General features: G+C 43.9%; 3 protein-coding genes across 3 annotated transcripts; 1 reads left to right on the top strand and 2 right to left on the bottom strand.

The window, feature by feature from the left end:
* Positions 1-3,388: 3,388 nt before the first annotated feature.
* On the bottom strand, positions 3,389-6,328 carry c13h2orf69 (chromosome 13 C2orf69 homolog). Its single transcript, XM_063214718.1, has 2 exons — positions 5,789-6,328; positions 3,389-4,675 (listed from the first exon to the last, which is right to left on the bottom strand). The coding sequence occupies exons 1-2, from the start codon at positions 6,083-6,085 to the stop codon at positions 3,968-3,970; spliced, it is 1,005 nt and encodes a 334-aa protein (XP_063070788.1). The 5' UTR covers positions 6,086-6,328; the 3' UTR covers positions 3,389-3,967.
* Positions 6,329-8,077: 1,749 nt separating this feature from the next.
* ftcdnl1 (formiminotransferase cyclodeaminase N-terminal like 1) lies at positions 8,078-12,086 on the top strand. Its single transcript, XM_063214312.1, has 6 exons — positions 8,078-8,330; positions 8,645-8,757; positions 9,597-9,692; positions 9,889-10,044; positions 10,789-10,977; positions 11,282-12,086. The coding sequence occupies exons 2-6, from the start codon at positions 8,646-8,648 to the stop codon at positions 11,755-11,757; spliced, it is 1,029 nt and encodes a 342-aa protein (XP_063070382.1). The 5' UTR covers positions 8,078-8,330; position 8,645; the 3' UTR covers positions 11,758-12,086.
* Positions 12,087-13,152: 1,066 nt separating this feature from the next.
* Positions 13,153-16,862, bottom strand: nabp1a (nucleic acid binding protein 1a). Its single transcript, XM_063214313.1, has 6 exons — positions 15,769-16,862; positions 15,347-15,485; positions 15,108-15,179; positions 14,784-14,868; positions 14,303-14,366; positions 13,153-14,125 (listed from the first exon to the last, which is right to left on the bottom strand). Exons 1-6 carry the CDS (start codon positions 15,860-15,862, stop codon positions 13,926-13,928), a joined length of 654 nt encoding a protein of 217 aa, XP_063070383.1. The 5' UTR covers positions 15,863-16,862; the 3' UTR covers positions 13,153-13,925.
* Between the last annotated feature and the right edge of the window lie 1,040 nt (positions 16,863-17,902).

Here is a 17,902-nt window from a genome sequence, read left to right as displayed (position 1 = left end):
TAGCTGGTAGTAGGAAACAAAATGAAGCTGGTGGGACGTGACTGCAGGAAAAGAGGTTGTTGTTGTACAGTGTAGGTATTTATCAGATTACATTTTAAATGGAAATGAAACTCCATTGCTGCAGTTTCACATTCTCTCTGAGGACATACTGGACTGATTAAAGCAGGGGACTTCATCGTGTGTTGTAAAGGGAGATTTTCTGCTCAAACCACCCAGCATTGTGATGCGATGTCACGGGTGTCGCATAGTGCTGCACATTGCATTTCAGGATCAGAACTGGAAGTAGGACTGACTGTAAGTGCAAGCAAGCTTGTCTGCCAAATGTTTTTTTTTCCTCTCGTTTTTTTCCCCTTCTTTCTTCAGGGAGGTGTGAAGAGAGCATACTGCTGCCTCTGTGTTAGTTACTCCCAGGGTCTCTTAGAGAGATGGCACGGGCTGACACACACACACACACGCACAAAATGGAGCCTTTGTCCCCAGGACGGGTGTCTCCTGTTACGGCCATGCTCTCACTCCATGCGGTCATTTTAAGGGAACCCGAACCCGTGTCCGCTGTGAGAGATGGCGTCAGCGAAACAGGGCTCACGGCCCGTGCTGTTTGAGTGTGTGTGCAGTCTGAAACTGCAAACCCGGTGGAGAAGATCTGTATAGATTTATTGACCATCTCCCCGAGACAAACTGCTCGGTACCGCAGTGCTGTCGCCGTAGCTTTGGCCCACTGCCGAAGGTCTGGGAATTTCATGGGTCAGCTTGGAATTTAGTTTTGTCTTATTTTAGCGGTTTGTGGCCAGTTCGACCCTTTCTTTGTATGCTCTTCTGCAATACTGCACTGCACAGCACAGCGGGGATATCAGATGGAAAAAGTTGTTTTTGTTTTCTATAAGATGATTTTGTTTCTGTGTTTATCCGTCTGTTTTATTCCAATTTAAACAAAAGATTTACATATTTAATTGATTTGTAAGATATTGATTACATCGACTTTCTCAAATGAAATGAGTCTAATTTACATCATAATCATAATGTATATGATGTGAATTTACATATGCAGTGCCATGGTTTTTGTGTTTCAATGTAAAACAAAACTGCTCTTTTCTTTACCAATAAACCTGGTCAGTATCCTTCCTAATAATCATGGTTTTGTCTCTTCAACAATGTTTTCTTTGAAGTAAAATATTTGAACTGTATCTCTGAACAGCGAAAAATGTAAAATCACAACAATAATCATTTTAATTTGTCAATTAAGGTGGGCAGGCATTTAGGTTTCGGTACACATTCACAGTGTACTTATTAAGGTATGACTTGGATAACACCAGTGTAAGTAACAGTCTATGGGACTTAAACAAGTTTGAAAATAGATTTATTTTTAATTGCTTCATTGAAGATGCCATTAATGACCATTAGTCAGTCATACACTGAAAGGGATCAAAATATCACACTTCCTCCTCACAACAATTAAACAGGAATCTTAGTTGTGCAATTAGCAAGCATTAACCTTCAATACATTTAGAGCTTAACTCTTTAAGTGCTACTCCTTTATCAACCGACTCATTTTCATCACATAGCATATTAAACTCACATCTACACCTCATACACTTGCATGTAAGACTTTTTTGCAGATTGATGTATACAGGATTCTAAGCAGGAAGCTGCTGAGAAAGGACATTCATCACTGTCGTCAACTTGGAAATATCTCATTGCAGGAAAAAAAATAGACTATATATTTATAGCATATTTTGACTGGATGCAGAACAGCTCACAGGATTAGGAATAACAGGATCATAAATTGTAGCACTCCATATCTTAATACAAAGTATGAAGTGTGTTTCTGTGGAATGAGGTAATTCTTTCATTTGTTGCCAACTCACCAGTGCCAAGTACTGGGGTACATTTCTCTAAAGAGAACTTGTTAGCCTGTAAGCAACTTCGGTAGTTGCCAATGGTAAAATGCATTGAAAACTACAAGCGGATTCCAAAAAAGTTGGGACACTTGGTATTTTGTGAATAAAATCAAAATGCTGGCATTTTCAAAACATTCAATCCATGCATAAGATGCACAATGGCACAAGGTCGACATAGGAATAGTTAAAATGAGGCAAAAGCATTGTTTTGAGGGAAATATGTGGTCATTTAAAATTCGACTCATGCAACAAATCTCAAAAAAGTTGGGACAGGGCCAAAAAATGTTGTAATAGTTGGATAATTCTAAAAATAATACAAGGAGGAATATTTTGAAAGGAACTATATTGATTGCCAACATGAATGCACAAATAAAATACCATCACAGAGAGGCTGTGGCACTCAGTAGCGAAGATTTTGAGGGACTAATTACTGATCTATTACACAGAAAGATTGAATTACCAAAATTGCAGGCATATACGGCCTATTTCTGTAATGTAGAGTTCTGTAAAATCATTGCACGAGTTATGAGATCATGACATACTCATCGTCAATAAGCAAACTATGACACTCCAACAATGACAGCTGTTGAAAAAATGACCATAAACACAACACTTGATTAAGGCGCCTGATGCAGCCATTAAACAGTGTTGCAAGTGGCAAAGCTCGTTCTAGATGGACCTAGGAGACATGTGAAACTGTCCTCTGACTACAGAACGGAAAATATTTCATTCTTTTTTAAAATCATGGAGTCATGCACCCTCCAGGTTATGAAGAAAATGAATACTTCAGCTTGATTTAGTGGTCAGTCTGAAAGACAGCATATATGATGGTAAAGGGGTGCAGCGATTCCTTGGTTATGGTCTTCTTACTCATGTAGAGCATTAAAATGAGGGCTGAATGATATATTCAGACTTTAAACAGCATACATAGCTACCAATGAATTATATTTTGGAGCACAGCCTTTAGATATTGCCCCATAATGATGGCAAATTTCAATCTCTACTATGTTCCAACAGTGTGGTTCCATAATAAGAGTGAACAGGTGACAAAATTGTTTTTCTTGTCAGGATATGCCACTTATTAAGCCTAACAAGAAGGTAAACAAGTTGAAGAACACACCTATCAGTTGAGCTACTGAAAATCATGTCTCACATATCAAAATATCTATTTTTTAAATAAAATCATGCCATCAGTCAAAGTATTTAAATGTTAAGTCTCCTCCCTTGTGTTGCGTTTAGTCTTATCGAACATAAAAAGCATTTTATTGGCCCTGTCCCAACTTTTTTGGAATTTGTTGCAAGGGTGAAATTTTAAATGATCACATAATTACCCCAAAACAATCATTCTGCGTGGCTTTAACAACTGATTTGTTGTCTATACACAATGCTCTACCTTATTAACATATTGAATGTTTTGAAAATGCCAGCATTTTGATTTTATTCACAAAATACCAAGTGTCCCAACTTTTTTGGAATCCGCTTTGTACAAAGTAGCTAATGTAGTAAGCAACTTTGGTTTCGAGAAATCCACCCCTGTATTGTTCAAGTTTGTTGTCTGCAGATAGTGAGCGGTCCCTTCTGGCTTTTTACGTATATGTAGGCCTAAAGTACACACATCGGCTTCAAACTAGTCTTGAGTTCTGAAAAACCTTAGAACAGGAGACAATGTCTGCAATACCAGCATACTATGCTCCTCCCATACTCAAGTTTCATATGTATTGAAAATGTGTATGTGGGTAGGTAGGTGTTGCAGACTTTGCTTAGTTCTGCTAAGACTCCCTCCCTCACGATAAGGGACAAACTAATTCAGGCAAGGCCAACTCTTTTGAGGAACCAAACACAAGATAAGTAGCAGAGCAATGTACACCGAGCTTGCAGCAAGCATTTCTTTCAACCTGAATCCGTCAGACAGTTCTTTATGTCCGAGTCAGTCTGTCAGACATTACTGTTAGACAACATATCGCATGTCTTCAGTGTCAGCCTGATACAGTATGTCAATCCATAGACATGTGTATATGCTGTACCTGTACAGACAGGTATATATGCATACATATCTTATGGGTCACCCTTCAGAAGTCCTGGATGACCCGGAAGTGGTTGTCGATAGAGGCCGGCTCGTCCTCAAAGTGCAGCTTCTGCGTCAGCTGAGCCCCCAGCTCCTGGAGAGTCTGCGTGAAGCGCTTGTGCTCTTGGCCCACCCACGCCCTCATGGGGTCGCGCACCTCGTAGGGCGTCACGTGGGCGTGCAGCGCCACCCCGCTCCTCGCCAACTCGGCCAGCGCCCTCTTGTCCGTCACCCAGGTCTCGCTGCCCCCCGGGTGGCCCCCGTCCAGCCAGTACATGTCCGTCACCCTCTCCAGGAAGGGGGCCAGCTGGGGGTCGGTCTTGGCAGTGGGCAGCTCGTAGACCATCTGATTGAGCACCACGCAACCCTTGCTGAAGCCCACGATGACGAGAGAGAAGCCGGGCGGAAGAGGCTCTGCGCTGGTCAGCGGCGGCAGACGGTCTGGGAGGTTGGCGAGCTCCATGGCGTGGCCGAGCAGGGCTCTCAGGTGGCGCAGGCCGCCGTAGTCGGAGGAGTGCTCGGGGGCCCCGAAGAGGTTGCTCTCCACAAAGTTCTGGTAGCTGCTGAACTTGTGGAGATACATGCGGGATGCTCGGATGATCCAGACGTGGTGGCCAGGGAAGCGGCGTCCCAGGATGAGGGCCACCCTCTCCAGGCTCCAGCTCTGCCAGGGGGCCGCGTCGGGCTGCATGGACATCTCCTGCTGGAAATTCTAAATAAATAAGGGGAAATGGCATCAGATAAGAATGCATTACATTTTTTGTTACATTACATTACACTATGCTAACGCTTTTATCCAACGTGACTTGGTTATTTACAGGGTATTGGTTCCAGTCCCTGGAGCAAGGTGTAAAGGTGGGATTTGAATTTGCAACCCTCTGATCTACAGACCACCTCCCTTACCATTATGAACAATAAAAGGGGGCAGCCGTGGTCTAGTGGTTGGGGAGGTGGACTTGAGATCTGAGAGTTGCAGGATTTAATCCCTTATCTCTCCTTGCACCTCCATCCATGGCTGATGTGCCCTTGAGGCAAGGCACCTAACCCCACACTGCTCCAGGGACTGTATCCAATACCCTGTAAATAACTGTCGCTTTGGTCAAAAGTATATCAAGTATTAAAAGGTCTACATTGCATCATTAATATATTTACCAAATCAACTATTATGCAGGATTAATTTGACCGGTCCTTTCCTGACTACAGCTGTCAAATTCACAGTGTCACCAAAAAGGATGCAAAGCCAGGTTCATTTCACAAAGACTCTTATTGTGAAGCAATCATTTTCAGCCATCAGCTAGATGGCGTTAGCAAGCAGGGATACAATTTATAATGTTAGCAGAATACAGCTGATTTCACTCTTCTGTAGTGAACCTAATTGACACGGCTGAACACTACAAACAAACCAGTCTAGAAATATGATGGATTATTTAAAGAGTGTTGCATATTCTATTTACAGACAATAGTAGTTCTAAAATTAGCAGGGTCGTGATCTGTCTCGTACCTAGCAAACGGCACGTAGTAGATAAGAGGACAAGACAGGTCAGCATAACCAACTGTCACTGCATGTAAACATCCAAGCAGCAAAATAAGAGCTTTGCTGATTGCCAGAGGAAAGAAAAGTCCTCATAACATGTTTGGTTAATTTGTGTGGTAGGTCCACTGGATATCAACTATCCTTCACCCAAAGATTGCTTTGCCTGAAGTCGTACACATTTGCTTATTGAAGCCGAACTGGGACTGTGATGTATCTGACATTGCACTATGGTCACGAGTAAAATAAAACTAACACTATTGTTGAGAATATGCTTTCTGCATTTCAGCTAACCTGAATATCGCCAGGAAAGAATACAACGTGGGCATTGCCACTCTCAGCCATCTCGGAGTTGCTGCACCGACGTACAGGTCCAGCTGGGCTATGCAGTAACATATCGTTCACCCGATGCTCCTCATATCCAGGGACCGCAGGCAGTCTCAGCAGCCGAGGAGGGCTGTCTGGGCGTATGCCGACGGTGTTCCCTTGCAGAATGAGTCCCGGAGGCTCCGATGATCCAGCCGCTGCGCTCATCGCGTTTGCTACGGCAACCAATGTCAGTCCAGTTTTAACTGCACGGATGCTAAACATCGGCACTTGGTGATGAGAGGGATAACGTTAACATTACGTGCAAGTAAACGAAGCTGACCAAGGTTCCACGACTGTATTCCACGTCAATTCTAAACGATACACGTACTTTTAACCAGCTGTATCTTTGAAGATTTGTAATGCAACTTGCTCAGCTAACAGCACCAACCTTTGTTCGCACTTCGTACCAATATTCGCTATCCTTCCATTTTCCTCATTCTGTCATTTCTTTGTAGTCAGGCGACCACAGAGCGTGTAGCAACCCAATGTAAGTAGGCGGCTGGATGTGAGTGCCCGGATATCCGCCCGAGTATTTGCATGCATTTGCATTCATTTCCGCCATCAGGAATGCTTTGCGGTACCACAGCTACCCTATGTGAGTCGCGCTGTGTCGCCTGGTACCACAGCTACCCTATGTGAGTCGCGCTGTGTCGCCTGACTGTCCCTTCTATAATATGACATAGCCTACCCTACCGTAACAACTCGGCCTCGGTCCCCACGGCAAATATCCACCACACCACCACGGGTCCTCTGGTGTTGTGACCGTTTTAGGATCTTTTTTCATATCCAATACTTGCACATTAAGAGTGACAATTCCATCATGGATGTTTAAACGATATGTGCGAATGCAGTCATGTTGAATTTAGGGTGGCCAAACCATGCCATGTCATGAAGAACGTGCATCACATTATTTAAACAGCTCGTGTAAACGGTTATCCTGTGCCCGTGTCTTTTTGGAGATCGGAGGCTTGATTAGCAATGGGAGAGAAATTAGTTGTGCGTGCGCACACGTCTGCACAATAGCTGTCCACCGGACACGAAGTTACTGGCTCCAATATTTCAGCGTCCCTGATTCTGTCCGCTTGATTCTGTACTGACACTTTTAAGTTTACGTAGCACAATCAAATGAATAGGCTATGTCTAAATTATAGGCTCTAGTCTCCAATGTGCCTAGTTTCACGTGTTCTTGGCATCAATCTGCACAATAGGCCTATGCGGCATAACTTTTCGAGGGCTACATTTAGACCGGGTAAAGTATCGAGCATGGTCTGTCCCTTCAATAATATTAAGAGTGTCCCGTGGTCTCGGCCCCCGCCGCAAGTATCCTCCACCACGAAGGTCCTCTGATGTTGTGACCGTTTTAGGATATTTTCATATAATACAGAAATAAGAGCGTGCGCGCGCGCCTCTGACTGTAGACACGGAGGGAGAATGGCTCCAATATTTATATTCAGCGCCCAGTTTAATTCTGCACTGACACTTTTAAATGTTATGCCCAGATATTCTTTTAACTTGTTGGATATCCTGATATTATGTTTCACTAATGTAAGGAGTAAAACTCAGAAACTTCCCGGGTGCTAGCTACATTTAGACTGGGTAAACTCGTGACTTTAATGCCTTCCGAAACGGGCTATTCCAGTGTCTATTTTAGACTATAGCCTAGCCTTGTGCAAAACTTTTTATTTAACATTGCGAATGGGCAGGATGATTTGCTTAGACACGCACGTGCTTCAGAGCAGCTAGAACTGTGCAAGGTGACTGCTGCAGTTTTCAGCTCAGTCCTCCTGGATAATAAACACAAAATAATGCCGACGAGAAAGTAACGCCGTTATCTTTTGATGAATTCCCTTTGGGTGCCCGGTTGAGACAGTTTAATTTTCACACCCAAATCAATTCGGTTTTAAGTTATAATTTCATTGTATACTTTTTTTTATTATTATTTTGATGTCACAGGGTCTATTCCTTTGATTGGGAGATCAAGGAACTTTCTGGTGTCGCCGAAACGGCGATGTGCGGTGGGCTCTTTACGCACGGCACCTAGCCTATGTCCCTCCATCAGTCAGACTCAAATCGGACCGAAATCAAGTAGCTGAGGTTAAACTGTCGTAAATACACGACCGAACGCGAGTAGCTGAGGTAAAATAGACGTAAATACTCGGGCGGATATCCGGGCACTCACATCCAGCCGCCTACTTACATTGGGTTGCTACAGAGAGGCGCTGTGTATGGCTTCAGGTGAACGTGCACACTGCGCCTGCTCAGAAGGCTGACTTGTCAAAGTACGTGCGCGTGCACGAACTGTTGCAAAACTTCTCCATGCAACATGCTACATTGTAGCGTGTCGGTGTAAAAAAGTTATAGACTTTGAAATGTAGCGTAGTCTACAATTGGTCCCAGTCGACTCGCCCCCTGATCTGGAAAAGCAAGTAGTCCACACATGTGACCAGTGCGCACTTCAATCCAGCGGGTAATTATCAAAACAACTTTATTTTTCATCAATAAAATGTATGGGTGCTGCATGATCAATATCCAGGAATAATTGTTTTGTGAGTTTTGTGGACGTTTACACGCTGTCGAGCTTTTCCCATGGCACCCCAAGCCTTGAACCTTGCCTGCGTTATTAGTAGGCTGTTCTCTCGGCAACTTTGCTACGCTTGCAAATCTGTAGACTTGCCCACTGCAACAGTGCTGTAAAAAATAACTACAATACAGATTTAAAGATGACCACAAAACTATAACAACATGATAATAACAACATCATAACTACTAATGCTTACACAGGATGGTTTCCACTTTGGGAAAGCGCCTGGTGGCTTGTCTGCTCAATGTGTCTGAAGCCCGCAGAAAAGACCTTGTTGTCAAGGTAGCCCAAGCAGCCATCACTAACAGCAATGGTGAGTCATCAACACTAGGAGTGAACTTTCTATGTGACCAACACTATTGTTGCATTCATAGACATGCAGGGATGTCAAACTAACTCAGGCCGGGCCCTGGGGGGCAAATTTGGCCCGCAAGATCATTTTAAATGTGTAGCCTATTACAGGTGGCCCACATACACCATTAATATCTAAAAAATATGACTTGAAGGCAAGATTTCAGCATATCCTAGCACATAGAAGCATAAGATAGTAAAACTATGGGATTGTGATATTTGTCTAGCTGTAAAGCGGCGTACACACACAAAGCTAGCATTTCGCTTGCTCGCCTACTCGCCACTCTTTCATGGAACGTTCGCTGAAAGTTCCCGCGGCTTTAACTGCCAATGGACAGCCGAGAAGTACCGAACTCTGCATTCCAATTGGTTACTCTCTTACTCGCCTCGCTCGAAGATAAAATATTTTCAACTCGGAATCCGCCCACATCGCATCGCTTGTACAGTACTCGCCTACTCTCCTGCGAGTCTCGCTGGGACACATTGACATTCTATTGAGTTCATTCGCTGAGCGAGTAACTAGCAGCGACGTGTGTGTACGGCCCTTAAGTGTGTGGACTGTATGGACAATTTCAGTGCATTTTTGAATACTAGATATTGAATTTGGCCCACAGATTCATACCAGATTTTGATTTTGGCCCGCCGTGAAATAGAGTTTGACACCCATGATGTAGACTGTAATGGCTGTAATGTAACTGTATGTATGTATCTATGTAGGCCTATGCATGCATGTATGTAGCAGGCTATGTGTGATTTGTATGACATGTCTGGCTGTATTGCTTTGTTGCTTGATGTGATCAGGAGGCTGGCGAGCTGGGACCACCGTGCTCAACATCTTCAACGACTTTGACTACAACCGCTCAGTCATCACAATTGTTGCCAGCATTGACCATATCCGTGAGTGAAGTGCTTGTGCCATTTTAATGCCTAACCAACTTTATTACTAAATTATTGTATCATATGTGCTGGGACAATTAGAAGTGCAATGAGGTGCATCATCTGAAAAGTGATTTCTGTTACTTATATACCACTTGTGTGTGCACATTGGGAGAGCTGTGCCTACTAATAGAAAAACAACCTTCTGCAATGCCAGGGGAAGCCGTACTGTCTGCCTGTGAGCAGGCATGTGGCCTTATCGACATGAGTGGCCACTCTGGGGTGCATCCATGCCTGGGTGCGGTTGATCTGGTGCCACTGTACCCGCTCGGAGAGGAGGTGAACCTGGAGGACTGCGCCAGAGAGGCCAAAGGTGATACATATCACAGGAAATATCAAAAGAAATATCACAAGATCACCAGAAATATCACACATGATAGCACACACGTGTTTCTGCAACACATAACCATTGTTGACTTGACTAATGCCTCTTTTCCACGGACAGTTTTCTGGTAGGCCTACAGCTCGAAAAAGTGTGACTCGGCCACCACTTTTTGCTTTTCGAATAGGCACGACACAGCTCAATCGCGATGCAAAAAGTGTTGGCCGAGACGCACTGTGTCAAGCTTTAGGCCTACCAGAAAACCTGCAGTGGAAAAGAGGCAATATTTAGGAAAGCATGTAATGCATTCACATCGCTTCAAAGGATCAAGTTCCTGCCAGGTATTGGTGGACTCAAGAGCTGGGAGGTTCTGGAAAAAATGCGTATCACGGTTTTCTTGATGAAAATTAATATCACGGTTCTCCGCACAATTTTTTTTCACAAGCAGTGATTTCCCACCACATCTCAATGTTTCTGAAGAAAAGGCTGAAATTAAAATATGTGCAATGAATGGCTTTACTGACTGGCTTTACTGATTGTGCTGCAAGCTTTGTAACCGCACATTGCGATGGTATTAGATGGTATTCATTGGCCTCCATTAGCTTCCTACATTCCTCTGTAAATAAGGTAAATGTGGTTTTGAATTCTATAACCCCTTTCACAAAATCAAGCGCTCTGGTTTCATTAAACAGATACTCACTTTTCATGAAAACAACTGTATTTTCCTTGCAAAAGCCCTGGCCTCGGAGCTGACACAGCGAGTGGAGGGGACCAGTGCATTTTTCTTTGGCTGGGCCGATACGCCCCAGAGACGGGGCCTGGCGCAGCGCAGGAAGGAAATGGGCTGGTTCAAGAAGGATCCAAACATGACCAGCGTCCAAGCAGACCTGGGACCACCACCTCAGAAACGATTCGGCCTGACAGGTTAGCTGACTGGGACAATCCCGTACTGATACCCAAAGGATTCTTCCTCAATAACCTGATAGAGGTTTGATGCTGAAAAAGGCTGTGTTTTAAAAAAAATATCATACTTCTATCTATGATAAAACCAGCACACAGTGTATTTCCCCCATGAGAAAACTAAATTCTTATTAAGTGTAGTGTATTTTTTATGTTGGGGTGATGATAGTGTTTAATTTCATATCAGAATGCTTATTGTAATAGATTATTTCATAATCCAAATTGTGAAAAAGCCTTTTGTGAACCGTGTGGATGTTTGTTGTGGTAGGTGTCGGGGCAAGCCCGTATGTGATGAACTGCAACGTGACCATCGGCACCCAGGATCTGGCCCTGGGTCGGCGCGTGGCAGCCGCCCTCCGCGAGTCTAGCCCCGGCGGCATCCCTGGGGTGCAGGTCCTGGCCCTGCCACACGAGGGCGAGGTGGAGATCGCCTGCAACGTGGAGGCCATCCAGCAGGCTGCGTTCAAGCCTCCTCCTCCACCTACCCCTTCCTCTGTAGCTGGTAGTGGAGCCTCCTCCTCCCCTTCTTGGCCCTCTTTCAACATCGGGGGCCAGATTTACTGCCACGCGCCCGCGTCCCTCATCACGGCACGGGTGGCAGAGCTGGCAGGACGGGACGGGGTCGCAACCAAGGGGACGGCGCTGGTGGGTTTCACCCCTGTGGAGTGCCGGGGCCTGGCAGAGCAGGCTCTGTCTCTGGGCATTGGGGAGTTCTGGAAGGAACGGAAGAAAGTGCACATGTGATTATCCAGTGATGTATAATGGACTTAAAGTTGTTTTTTGTTGAGACTTGTGGTTTAGTGAAGGGACCAACATGCAACATTGTACCATCTTTGCACTTTTTTGGTTCGTTAGCTCTGTTTACATAATGTGGGCTAAACCTGGTGCTTTGATGGAAGACTGACCAAGACTCACAGGCAAAAGAAAGAAGAATTTCATGAAGAACAGTGTTAAAAATCTTAAAATAATGCAATTTCTCTTTTTCTTTTAACTGTACTTTTGTGAATGTAAGATCTGTAATGTTGCCTGGAAGTCAGAGCAGTACTGTACAGTAAATGCCAAATCTAATTTTATACTGTTGTGTCTCTAAGGCCAAGAGTGCAGGTCACTCAATGTTGCTACAAGGGGCACACTCTCTTTTCTTCCTCCTATATGTCACATGCTTGGGAGGTATCACCCTTCACAGCAACTTCTGTATTGTACTATATAACAATGCAAATATAAATTCAACCACTGGAACAGTGTTGGGTTAGGTACAAGGTCAAGGAGTGTACTGTTCTGCATGGTATTCATTCTGACTAACACCCTGATTATGTCATTGAAGTGTGAAAACTGCCCTTCAAGAACTGTTGCGCTGAGTACTGTTCTGTACTGTACAATAAATGAAATGCTCTCAGTGGCGTCCATTTTGACCATTATTTTATACATCCCACAAGTTCTCAAAATGGGAATATGTTGGACTTATTGAAGTATGTGGTATGTAATGTGGCATATAGGCCGATTCCATTACACAAAAAAGTAATGAATATTGTTTAATTTATCAATTGTTCTTACTTTTATGAACTACTGCTGTGCATTATGCTAGGGAGCTCCTTTGTCTACAGGACACAACACCAGGATTTATAGGCAACATAGAGACAGTCGGCGTGTACAAAGGTCAGGGGGACACGATAAAAACTGCACTCCATGACTGCACTCCAAAGATGAGGGCAGTTCAAAGTTACTATACATGGGAACAGTGTTCAGAATGAGGTAGTGCTTATGACATTGTGTTGTGCAACCGTGCTATTTGGTCTGCACTTATATGTGTACATTGCCTGCATTTCATCAGGGTAAGTCTGACACCTTTATAAGGTCAAGTTAGGCACATGGAACGTTTGTAATTCATTTCTTATAAACCTGAAGGAACCACAACCTCTGTTGGAATGTTTTGTACCATTATGCAATGCAGCTTTGCACATGGTCACGGGTGAGGGCAACTAAAGTCATGACAAAGTAATACCTACAGTAAAAGGTGGAGCAAGATGAGATTGTAGTCTTAGTACCATCGTGTTATGCATATAATATTTATCAGTGTGTATGGGAGTGATTTGAAAAGTAAAAAATAACCACACACACAGACACACCACAGCATGGGAGTAAACCTTCCCCACAGCACTTCATGGGCTTTCTGAACAAGTCTTTATTCTACTTAAATAAGCCTAACGTGTTAAAAACCAAAACTATCACCTCTCCTTTCACACAGTCACTCCTACTTTTGAAACATGTGTCCTTTGGCCAAAGAGGGCCACCTTTGATGACCTTGTCCCGACATTGGCAAATTCAGAGCAAAAAAAAAAAAGAACATTGCTTAAATCACGAGTCAGTAATGCCTCCTCTATAACTTAAGAAAGTGCATCAAGTGTTCAAGTAGGGTGTATAGTTTCATTCAACACTTTAAGGGGATAAGGGGGGTAAACATTAGTGGGCATAAAACTGGCACTGAATTGGTAAAAAAAAACACTTAAGTGAGAGGAACGGGGGCTGTTTGTGGCTGGTTAACTGTTTTCTTTTTTAAAAAGTTCATTTTCGCAGGAACAACAGGCAAACTTTACATATGAACGAGTCGACACCATGATTTGGCCTTCAGTGCAGTGCTTCAACTGATGAAATAGGAATGTGGCACAACTAGTGAAGACCGAACAATCTGGCACAAGATGAACCGGAGGAGGACAGACAAAATGGACGAGCCTCTTCCCAAGTGGCAGTAACGTGATGTGTTTTCTCAGCGGCTCAGATCTGTGTCAAACCATACCGCAAGAAGTAGTAGTTGATCAAGGAAAGAGGGAATAGAAGTATGGCGTAGAGAACAGGGGATTGGGGTGTGTGCGATAAGTGATTTCGTTATGTTTTTTTTCCCTGCATGATGCTCTTTATCTCTTCGAAGCTCGCCGAGGGTCCCTGCCATTGCTGATGGTGACTGAGGGCTTGGGGGCAGCGGGAGGGCCGCCTGCGGTGACCGGTGGTGGTGGAGCGCCGTTTCCAGGAGGCGGCCGACCGTTGGTCCGGGGATCTCGAGGTGTGGGCAAAGCAGCATTGTTATTGTTGGAGTAGGTCTGCATCGAACCGTTTCCTGATGAAAGACACAGAAGTGTTGAATGTAAAGAGTATGAGCACAGCCTATGGCACTGGACAGATCCATAGAGACATGTACCTATGCAGTATGGATAGGCAACTTTGTAATTTGGTTGGAAAGTAATTTGAAAAGGCACTCATTATCCTCATGGCTTCAAGACCGTCCTGTACTCACCCGTTTGTGGGGGTGTACCTGAATTCTGATTTGGTGGAGAGTTCCCTCTTTGCTCCCCTTTACCCTGTTGATAAAAAAATAACACTGTCATTGCTGAGAGGACAAAATGAAATGAAGTGATAAAGTATCTTGGACATCATTGACACAACATTTCAGATGTACCTCTTTAAGAAAATACATGAGTAATTAGTGAGTAATTAACATTAATACATTTTAATTGTCAATTAATTGGCAGCCATGGCCTGATGATTAGGAAATTGGCCTTGAGAACAGAGGGTTGCAGGTCCAAATCTCATACCAGTCAGAAGAATGTGGTGCCCTCCAGTACCCTCATCCATAGCTCAAGTGCCCTTGAGTGAGCCACCTAACCCCATATTGCACCAGGGACTGTAAACCAATACCCTGTACCTAAATACTTCAGTAGCTCTGGATAGAAATGTCAAGTGTAAATGCAATGTAATTCATATGATTTGTTACCTACCGTCTTATTTTGCATATTTGCTTGGGCTAGTAGCTCTTGATTTGGCTCACTGAAGTTAGGCACCTCTGAATATACCATGCAAAACCTGCACATGAAGACATTCAAAATACATTTGTGAATGAGTGCCTACAACTTTGGCACTATTTTGGTATTAGGAATAATAAATGGCATTAACATGTGCATGTCTACTCAGTGGTAAGTGAGACTGGTGACACTAAACAATAGTTAATTAAGAAACAAAAACATCTAGGTCACTGACATTTTATATAATTTTTACCATCATATGGTAAGGAATTAACAGAACTGGGTAAATCAACCACTTACTCGCCAATCTTCTGTAGGTCTCCACCTCTTCCAGTGTATAGAGTTAAGCAACCTTTCCACATTGAGGCATAGCTGGAAGGGGGTAAAACATTTGTTTAAATGTTTCCGAATTATTTTTCACAAAATACATCCCAGACAATGTTATGCAATGCCAGTAAAATGGCAGAAAAGATGTAAAATTATGGTGGAGTGAGTAGGCTACCACCCAGAGGTGATCCATTATATGACAAGACACTAACCCTCGAGTAAGGCGTATGATGTCTCCGGGTTGGATAAGACTGCCCAACTCATCCCAGACGGAGATGGCAATGCTCCCACTCTTGTCAGCCACCTTACAAGAGCGCACTTCGTGTCCATCCTTTGTCTTGGTCACCCGGCCTATTAAATCAGAGTGGCATGGTATTTCAACTCAAATGCACAACAAAATAGATTAAACAGCAACGACGTTACAGCAAATGAGAAATAAAAATGAACAAAATTATTAAATACACAGCCAATTCCACATGCGTAAATGTTAAGGTAGACATTGATGACCCACAGCTATGATGGCTATGGCGACATAAAAGACGGCGGCTCTTCACTGAGGATACGCTGGCCCTTTAAGAAAAAAGAAACGTGTTAAATTGTCATGAGGGACACGCTGCATTCGTGATCAACTTACCGATCTCCAAAACAATAAAGACGATGTTTAAATTTTTCGATCCCGGCTTAACATCTTTTATCAGTAGCGCAGCTTCGTTGGGCACAATCGACATTTTCAAAGTAATAAGGGGAGCGCTAGTGTCACTAGCTGTCTGTATGGCCGATTTGATTAAACAAAAAGCAGCATTCAATGGCTGTAGCAATCTGGCTTGCTACGGCAGGAGTCGGCAGGCAAAGTATTTGGAGCACTTCGATACTCTATCTGGTTGTGAGACACCCACCCTTGATCTAAAAGCAGTTGTGTTAAACGTCCCCCTTGACGCTGTGAACTATCTTGGCCGTGTTCCTCAAATATCTCCTCTAAGGAAAGTTAGGGGGAAATTAGCTACACCGGCAATTTCTGCTAACAGTTACATCGAGTGTACTTTCGCTTCCTCGTACTGTGAACGCTAGCTAACTATTTTAACCCTGCTTGCCATTGCAAGCCCTTTGTCTATCCTAGGAGGCATGTTGTACCCAATGGAAACAGTCTAGGAACTACTACGTTTAGTGATTTTGCTCTGACAGGCAGTGATTTGAACCTGACTACGACTGCCTGGCACTGCTATCCTACCCTAGCTAGATGGCTATGTTCAAGTTAGCCAGTATTATCCGGCCAACACTTTGGTATCCTTCCTTGCGTCTTAGCAAGCTATGGCTAACTAGCTTGCGCGGTTTGGTCTGGGAGCTTCCCCAGCCTAAAAGTGAAAAGCGTGTGTGGGTTATCAAAATATGCCTCTCCACAGCAACCCTATTTTGTGTTTTCGCTGAGGTAGTGGTTAGAGGTAACGCTAACCATATAACATCTATACACGTCTAATTTAGTGAAATAAAAACGACGAAGACGTCTAAAAATCGGAGTGCGTCTTTGTGACGGATCTAAGTTTGGTCGTGGTAGGACCTACGACTGAAAGGTTTAAGACGTTTGTGGTTTGCCAATTATAATTCCTAACATGGAAAAACAAGTATTAAAAGCCTTAACACCTATGTGTAATATCAATAAAATTATTCCCTATTCCATTATTTCGAAAAGCTACAACTGTCTGACACTACTTCCTAACCACTGCCACAGTGCCCCGGACAACGCCAACGCGGAGGCAGTTCTTCCTTTTTTAAATGGACCAGACTAGTCCATTCCCTCTCTCGCAAGAGGGGTGCGTGGGAAAGGCGCCATCTAAAAGTAGTGATCTCAAAGTTGTAAAGTGCGTTTTTTAGTGAATACACAACAAGACTAATGTCATTACTGTAGTTGCATCATTATGTGGTATGTGTACTTGTTGCTAGACAAGGTGGTTATAAACGTGTACTTACAGTGGAATATGAAAATGAACCTTGGTATTCACAGCGATCAAATTACAGTAAGATCGGCACCTGATTGGATACGAAGAAGAATGTGTCTGCATGGGAAAGCGAGACGTGATCCCTATCCATAACATTGCCGATGTTGTGTAATGTAGCCTAGTTGTTGGTTCACATGTCTATTAGGCTCTATTTTCATGGAAGGAGGTCACATACGTTTGTTTGGGGGAAATAGTTCACTGTGGGTGAGGCATACCGTTGGAGGTTGCCTAAATGGGACTTACAAATGCAGCACTGCATATTGCATTTAGCCTACTAGGCCTACATTTGACACACACAAACACAAACATTTCGAATGGGAGATTTTTATGTTGTTAGTGAAAGCCGAAAGCCCCATTGGGAAACTCCAACTCCCATTGTCATTGTGTCACAGCACACAAGTGAACACTGCATATGCTTCACTCATGCAAGGGGGCAGCCCTCAATGGCGTCCCAAGGGACCAGTGCAGTGGGACGGTAGGCTACCATGCTCAGGGTACCTCAGCCATGGAGGAGGGTGGGGGAAGAGCACTGGCTGATTCTCCCCCACCAACCTGGCAGTCGGGAGTCGAACCGGCAACCTTTGGGCTACAAGACACCCTAACCGCTTACCCATGACTGTCTCTGTTAGTGCCAGTGCTCAGTGGTCTGATGAAGGGCATGCTCCTCAAAACGTTACATTAACTGAAAAGAAACGGGAGCCTGGTGTGCAGACTTTATTTTCCATTTTCAAGTGCCAGTGCTTAGCCCATTGCTCTGGTGGGCACTGAGGGGTC

Source organism: Engraulis encrasicolus, chromosome 13 (assembly GCF_034702125.1).
Source record: "Engraulis encrasicolus isolate BLACKSEA-1 chromosome 13, IST_EnEncr_1.0, whole genome shotgun sequence".
In the NCBI taxonomy this organism is placed as follows: domain Eukaryota; kingdom Metazoa; phylum Chordata; class Actinopteri; order Clupeiformes; family Engraulidae; genus Engraulis; species Engraulis encrasicolus.
The sequence above is the reverse complement of the archived record's forward strand: the minus strand, read 5'-3'. Positions and strand labels throughout refer to the sequence as shown.